The sequence below is a fragment of the Lactuca virosa genome, chromosome 5 (genome assembly GCF_052849685.1).
Source record: "Lactuca virosa cultivar CGN04683 chromosome 5, Lactuca_virosa_CGN04683_v6, whole genome shotgun sequence".
Classification (NCBI taxonomy): Eukaryota; Viridiplantae; Streptophyta; class Magnoliopsida; order Asterales; family Asteraceae; genus Lactuca; species Lactuca virosa.
In genome coordinates this window covers 228,636,600-228,644,552 of record NC_136430.1, presented here as the reverse complement: position 1 = coordinate 228,644,552, position 7,953 = coordinate 228,636,600, and the positions used below count along the sequence as shown (strand labels likewise).

The window sequence follows — 7,953 nt, the reverse complement described above, 5'->3', positions numbered from 1 at the left end:
TCCCCATTAATATTTCAAAAAGCACATACACAATTTCACTTCGAATTTTTTATACGACTCCCGTTACCATGTTATTCCTAGCTATTTGGTTTTGTCTTTTTACCTCAATTGTAAAATTTGAGGTGGGTAGGTAGTAGAGATCAACAGGTTGTCTATTTTTTCAACCAAGAAGTTGGCAAAGTTTCACCGAACATCAATCACAAGCACTAAGGATTCCATAGAAGCCAATTTTCAAAACGCTTTCACACTTGTCCGACTTTTCACCATTCACGTCAATTTGTGTAAAAAAAATTAACTTTTTCACCATTCCAACAATTTCTTCATTACTGGTTAGACCACACCCGAAGTACTTCTCATCTTCATCCTTAAGACCGACCTTTGCCGATCCATTGTTTTTCTATGCCCAGGGCGAGATAAAACTAAAATTCCCCTATATTTGTTACAAATTTGTAGTAATTTTTCAAGACAACCTTTTAGCAATGTTAATGAAGGCACAAAGTCTAATAGTCCTCCATCATTTACTGTTACTGTCAAACTCAGAAAATTCTAATTCGTTTCAATAACATCAATTCCACAAAGTTTTTCACCCATTTTTACCGCACAATCACGTTTTAAAACAATTAATAAAAAAACAGGTTCATGCACTAAAACATTCAATGAGCTTTCCCTTCGGCGTGAAAGAATAAAACCTTAGTCCTCGCACATGCCCTCTCATAAGAAAGAATAAAGATAGAGGTAGTGTATAAGAATTCTACGTTTGATTTGGAAGAGACTAAGATAAAATCATAAAACAATTGTGCTTTTTTAATTTACAAGAAAGAAATCTAGAATCAGAAATTGAAGAAAACTCAATACTCTTCTTCGCGTGCGCCTTTTTTAACAAATCTGAATTGCATTTGCCGCTTCTTTTGGCGTTTCACCCTTTTCAATTTCCAGTCGGGTGACCTTGTCACTTACCAATTCCTTTAATGGTTGGATCGTATTTATGGATCAAGTTCTTGACCCATGTAACTGGTAAGTTATACCCATAATAAGACTTGGGATTTGGAAAAAATCGGATACCCTATAAATTGCTGCCTTGGGTTGCGGCCTAGTTAGCCCAGCCCTTGGACCATCCCTGAAAGTGATGAAAGTACGTAGGATGCTATTATAAGCAAGTTAATGACAGTATAATGTTAAATTCTTACATTTATATGAGAAATTAAAATTAATATGAACAAATGGAAGAATAATCTTGACACTCTACACTAAGAAAAACCATCCTGTTTAATTAAAATTAATATGAAAAAATGTAAGTAACCAAACACTAAGACAATGGTATAAGTGGATAACTTGTAAACTAAAAATGATACAACTACTTGTTAAATGATTCAATTTTTCAGTATGGAATAAAAACATAAGATTCATTCAAATATACATTTCATTCCATACTGATAAATCCAAGTAGGCATGTTGTAGTCTTCCTCATATTTAGTCCAAGTAATTACATCCCTTTTTAGTAGTTGTGTATCTGTATATACAAAATAAAGAAATTGTCAAAGGAAATATTCCATAAGTTTAAAACAACTATGTGACAGTCGACTCTTACCAGACCCTTGCAAGAACTTGGTTGGGTTTTATCACCACTGATTCAACGATGACTTTGAGGTATGAATGGAAACTTTAGGCTAATGAATGGATACAAAATATCAAAAATAAGAGATGACTGACATCATATATAGTTTATAGAAAATGTTTGGGTAAAAGCATGAAAACTTACAAGGTTTCCTTCCATATGCAGCCCCGACAACTATTATCTCATTGGGCTGAGTTTGTTAATGCTTATTATATACATAAAATATCCTCCACTTGACTTCTTATGGAAGAGGGTCTTAATTCTCATTATTTGCTATTCCAAATAAACATTACACGACAACATAATTATTAATAAAAAAATCAAACAATAAAAAAAGGAAGAATCACAGCCTCACCTGTTGGTTCCTAGAAACCCCGTTTCAGGAGGTTCAATAATTCAACAATCCAATCAAGAACAATCAAAAGCCACTCGTAGCTTGCTTCCACTTGATAAATATCTCCCTTCATGAAAAAACATCATTTACAATTAGTTAAAGGTGATTTAATAAATGTCATTTACAATTAGTTAGAAGTAATACAATTAATCTGTACGGGAGTCCATGGGTTCATTTTATAAAAGTAAAAAAGATGATTTTACCCTTATGAAAGAATTTGAGAAAGAAAAGGTTACTTACCATGGCTGGAATGAAGATAAACACGGAGTATCCGTATAGACAGAAGAGTTGAACAAGGCCAGAAGGTGCAGAAAAGTACTTGAGAATAATGTACAAACAAAGAGGCACAACAAGCACATAGCCATAGAACACTCCATCAGACCATGTTACAAGATTAATATCATAGTTCCATTCTTTATGTTGTAGCTTATGAGCCAAATAAGTCACAAATGTCCCAATAGAAGCTGCAACAAAGATTAAGGTAGTGCATATCCAAAAAGGTCCATACCTGAGAATAATAAAAGCAATTCAAGATCAAGGCTGTAATTTAAGGGGTAAAGGTTTGAAGATTAGTAGGAAATGGATAGATTAAAAGCTTACAAGTCTGGGTTGCTAGCCGTTTTTTCATTGAATCTTCCTCCAAAGGGCAAGAGGGAATCTTTGATTCTTTCTAAAACATCGGATGTGTCAACATCAAAGTATGGCTGGTAAGCAGCAACTGTGAATGTCGTGAACCAACCACTGCTTTGTTGTGGTTCTGATGAACCAGATACTGGCTTTGAGAATGTATCTGAAGAGAAAAACAGACTGTAAATTTGTAATATAACAAAGATTACATCCCTAATAAGTCTAATTGATAGTTGTTCATTTGTTGGTAGCTTGCGTGGAGGATTAAAATTACATGAGTCTTGTTTTCCAACTGGCTGAGGTTTTAGATAGGTTAACTAAGTCATGTCGCATTCAAATCCAGAAGAAACTTAAAATGCTAGTAATCTAAGCCGTAAAACTGATGTAGTTTATACGGATTTAACTATGTAGCTGAGCTAAATGAGATCCATCAACTGAAGTTACTAAATTGCAGTAGAAAGCTAAAACTAAAAAAATATAAATTTAAGTGAGTTTGACTTTGTTGACCAAAATTAATTACCTTGGATCCTTTTTGGGAGAGTGCCTGTTGGTCTAAAAACTCACGTTTTAAACGGATTTTTGGATCATTCCTCATTGCAAATGGAATTCCAGTCACAATCACAACTCTTCCAGCTTGATCAGCAAAATCTAATCCTTCACTTACCTATTTATATAAAAATTTAAACTTTTTAATAAATGTCATAAGGAGAAAATAGTCAAATACTATATAAAATTATAAATTACCTTTCCACGACATACAGCAAAAAACACTGCACCAGTAGTTGAGTTGTCTCTTAGCTTAGCCATGTAGTGTTGTTCAAATTTTAAAATGAATTAAAGAAAATAATTTTTTTTAACTGAAAGCTAATAAATAATTTACTCTTACATCAATTGCTTGAGGAAAAAGTGAAGATTGTCTAGGTTCCACAACTGGTAGCTTATGTTTAGAGATTCTTTCCCAAATAGTACTTGAATTCGTTGAAGTTACACCCTGAAAACATCAAGTTTGTATATTAAAAGGTACAAGAAATTATAATCTAAGATAATATGAATAAGATATTATTAATTTATTATTACCGTGTTCTTCCAGAAATCAATGCATAGATTCAAAAGGTAGTAAGATGGTAGATTGCACCACAGCCCCCGCCATGATTGCAACACTATTAAGTCTGACGATTGGTACATGAGGTCAAATCATTTATACAAATAAGCATGAAATTCAGTTGGAAAGTCAAGAGATTAAGAACTGTCAAGGGAAGCCAAGTTCAAGCAAATCCAATTTCATTAAAAATCAATGCATTTAGCATATGAGTTTTTTTGTATAAACGGAATTAAGCATGCCATTGGGATTAAAGTTAAATGTTCAAAACAAGCATTCAGTGGCTTAATAACTCAGTTAGGTGAAATATTGAGATAAAACTTCTTGGTGTATGAGCAATATGACACTACACTACAGGCTTCAAATTATGGGAATATTCCTTCCAAAATGAGTATTTGATAATGCTACTATGTAAAGGTTAGAATGCTTTATTAAGTGGCAATTGCAAAACTATATATTTGGCTTAAATTAAAATAATAAACCCAATTGTCCCCGGTATGTGCAGAAGCAATCTAGGTATAAGCATATTTTCTCTGGGAAGCTAAACTGTTTAATACGGCTACACCTTATCACAATTGCCCAAACTAACAGACCACAACAAAGTTGTGAACAGTCTCAAGGCATAAGAAAACTAACAACATATTCCAGAAATAATCAATTTTCCCTTTGAATTAGAATAGCAAAATACTCTGAACGAAAACACCCCATCAACACAAGCACTGAACAACATCTTTCATACAAAAACCTTTAATAGCTAATCTACATAAATAAAAGCGCTCAAACACTAACAATAGACAAATGGAGTATGTAGATTATACTTGAAAGTTGTTAGAGAGAAAGAGTACTGACTATCACCCGTGGTCTAATTGACTTCAAAATCGTCCTGTAGTGAGATCAAAAAAATGGTCAACATCGTCATATTAACTGGTTGCTGTCAGGTAGAAGTAGCGGACAACGGTGACGGAGAAACATACATCTGCAATCGATTTCGAGAGAGGGAGAGAGAAGAAGCGTGCAATCGGAATCAAACACTGAAGGTTTTGGTGATCGATCGGAGCATTTCTTGACTTCTGTCGATCGGAACTTAGAACTTACAATAGATTTTGAGAAGAAAAGGGAAAAGGATAGCGATCGATTGAGAAAAGGAGACACTACGATTTTTTGGTGAGTATCGATCGATTCTGAAGCTATTAGGAAGGAGACACAAAGAAGAGGGGTTCGATTTCCTTCTGTTGGCGGGTGGTGTGTGTAGAGAAGATTAAGGTAACATCGAAGAAATAAGGTAATACCGTGTATAGGTATACTATGTGAATATAAGCTTAATATTATTATTATTGTACATGAATATTATTGTACCTCTTAATTTTCAAGAAACAGACAATATGTTTAATAATATAGTAAATATATATATATATATATATATATATATAGAGAGATAGAGAGAGAGTAAACAATATGTCTACAGGTGGCCAAGGTACGAAAATAAGAAGTGTAGTGGTATTATGACAATTGCCAAAGTGGTTAATTAGCGAGTCACCATTTTCTTTTTCCGCATTGGATTCAAAAGCGAGGAAGGAGAGGGAAGAGAGAAATATATGGCGACTTTGTAATCTTATAAGAGATTTAAAGTATTGGTGCTACTACTTGGTTAAAAGCTTAAGATATATATGCTAGGAATTGGTTAAAAGTTTAATAAAAGTACCATCTTCTTCATCTACATTACAAATTTCAAGCTACAGTTTGGGGAGAAAAACCCAAATCGAAATTCATGTCATTTGGAATGTTTTAAGGATGTTTTTAGTGATTTTTATCTTTTAAAACACTAATATACTTTCATTCTCCTCATTCAATGTGGTCTCGTGGATGACTCCAACTTATTGGAAATAATGTGGATCCATATATTTTCCTTCCTGATAACCGGATTGCCCAATTGCAATTCCACATCGGTTTTGCATATTTTAAACTTTTCCAAGACTCCATCCTTAGAATGCAAAAAATACACATACAAATCATCGATAAAAGTAATCACATACTTTTCTTTTACCAAGAGAAGTAGCGGAATGAAATTCACAAAGATCATTACGAATTAAATCTAAAATTCCAGAATTTTGATTAACATTTGGAAAGAGTTGGTTTGCAAGTTCGTTAACATGCAAGTTGTACATTTTTCAGCAATCAATCTTTTGACATTTCATTCTTTTAAAACTGACATGACCCAAGCGAGCAAAAACATAGACTCATCAGCTTTAGGAGATGTAAAACGTGAAGATAAAGTGTCTAACCACATTTAAACGAAACACACGATTGCAATAATATATTAAATCAATAAATTTGACAAATCTTTATACGATATACCTATCCTATTCATAACCCTGTTTAAATCCATCCGAATTTAAACAACCACCACTAACAAGATTCTTATGAAGCTTAGGAACAAACAAAACATCAAACAACTTAATAGTTTTTGCGGAAGTAAACTTAAGACTAAAAACTTCAAAACCACAATTTGATTTGACTTGATCATCACCCATATTAACCATGGATCTATCATCAGTTGGTGTCAAATACTTGAACCATCGATTATCTTTACACAGATGACTTGTAGTAGCACCCGAGCCAATCCACCACGTATAATCATCATCTGTCTCCTTCTCTCCATGAGAAAATCATGAAAAAACTTTGAATTTCCATCCCCTTCCACGTCCCATTTTTTTGTCGATCCCGTGATCAATTTTGTTATAAATAACCCCAACCTTTGCACCAAATCATTCCTTTTCCCAGTCTTTTCCTCCTTCATAGAGGTTTTCCATTTCTTTATTCTACAATTTATAAATTTCAACTTATTTTTAAAGTACACAAACTTGGATTCCCACGCCCTTCCTTGGAAGTTGGAACAAAATAATAACATGTCGCACAGTAACTTCAAAGTCTTCCAAAGCCCAACCAAGAGTTAAATAGTTTAAAAACTGTAGGTCCATAATCACATTCTTCATTTTGCAATGTCAAGAACCATTAAAAAAAAAAAAAAAAACAAAAACAAAAACAAAAGTAGGGTTAAATGCAAGCAATAACCATGTACTTGAATTAATTTGTCACTTATAGCATCTTATATTAATTTCTTCCTATTACAACATTGTACTTAAAAAATATATCCATTTATAAGAATGTCATTTAAACGCAAAGCAATTGTCACTTCTGTAAATGAAATGTCCTAGTGAGAAAATAATTTTGAGTATTGGGTAAGAGTTTTTAAACGCAATCTTAATAGGTGAAAAAATGAAAGTATAATACGATAGTTTAAATAAATGAAAATAGAATGATATATTAAACAAAAAGATAAAAATTACATTGGTATTTCATGCTAAACGATTCAAAATGCTTATATGGAATATTAACACAAGCCTCATTATGTTAAGGATTTATGACAGACATTGGTATTATGAAAGACAAAACTGTATGTCATAAAAATAATGTCAGTTTTTACGAAATCTTAAGGATTTACGAAAGACGTAGTTTTATGTTGTAATATTAAGTTATCTTTTGTAACATTTCACGACATAAAAAAATGTATGTTGTATTGAGATTTCAATGTCAACATTTAAAAAAAATGTGCATCCCTTTTGTTATTTTTGTCTGTCTTCTTCAAATGAAATCATGTTTTCTTAAGTCTGCTTGTATGCAACAATATTTCATCTCTCGCCTGGTTCAATACACTCTACCTAGATCTTTCTCTTGCTCTTACAACGTTGTGCTCTATTATCCTGCAATTTCCTCCTTTCACTCATATTGATTCCTATATTGGCTCTCAAAAGTACAACACATAATTCACTATTATAAGCTCTCAAGAAAACGGTTGACTCTCGTTTCCCGAATACAGGTATGAAAAGATCGTATTTTGTCTCTTCCATGATTACATATTTGGTTGTGTGCTCCCGTCGACGATTACTCTTCTAGTGACCACTTCTTGGTTGGTGAAGCTCGTTTTTCCCTTCTTACTTTGATTTCATTCCATGGACCCTGTACCTCAAGATTTACTCTCTTTCTCTGTTAGTTTTCTCTTTTATGTTGGATCATGGATGACTAGTCTCTGCAATATTGGAGTTTCTACACTCATAAACATAGTCAACGCCTTTGCAATTTTATTGGCCTTTTCTCTACTCAGAATTCAACCTATTAATGATCGAGTTTAATTCCCCAAATGGTACAAGAAAGTTTGAC

The 7,953-nt window shown here is 33.0% G+C and overlaps 1 protein-coding gene across 10 annotated transcripts; it reads right to left on the bottom strand.

Annotated features, from left to right (window-relative positions):
• Nucleotides 1-620: 620 nt before the first annotated feature.
• On the bottom strand, nt 621-5,022 carry LOC145115984 (regulator of telomere elongation helicase 1 homolog). Of its 10 annotated transcripts, none has more exons than XR_013711808.1 (12): nt 4,710-5,022; nt 4,554-4,618; nt 3,714-3,805; nt 3,523-3,627; nt 3,381-3,434; nt 3,157-3,300; nt 2,610-2,799; nt 2,250-2,517; nt 1,971-2,076; nt 1,760-1,888; nt 1,589-1,667; nt 621-1,510 (listed from the first exon to the last, which is right to left on the bottom strand). XR_013711808.1 is itself a non-coding variant. In XM_079052345.1 (9 exons), exons 1-3 carry the CDS (start codon nt 3,441-3,443, stop codon nt 2,680-2,682), a joined length of 327 nt encoding a protein of 108 aa, XP_078908471.1. In that variant the 5' UTR covers nt 3,444-3,509; the 3' UTR covers nt 621-1,117; nt 1,418-1,510; nt 1,589-1,667; nt 1,760-1,888; nt 1,971-2,076; nt 2,250-2,517; nt 2,610-2,679. The 10 variants fall into 10 exon arrangements, 3 of the variants coding, with proteins under 3 accessions (XP_078908471.1, XP_078908472.1, XP_078908470.1); XR_013711807.1 differs by having other exon boundaries at nt 4,585-4,618; nt 4,710-5,021; XR_013711806.1 differs by having other exon boundaries at nt 4,554-5,021.
• Nucleotides 5,023-7,953: the final 2,931 nt, after the last annotated feature.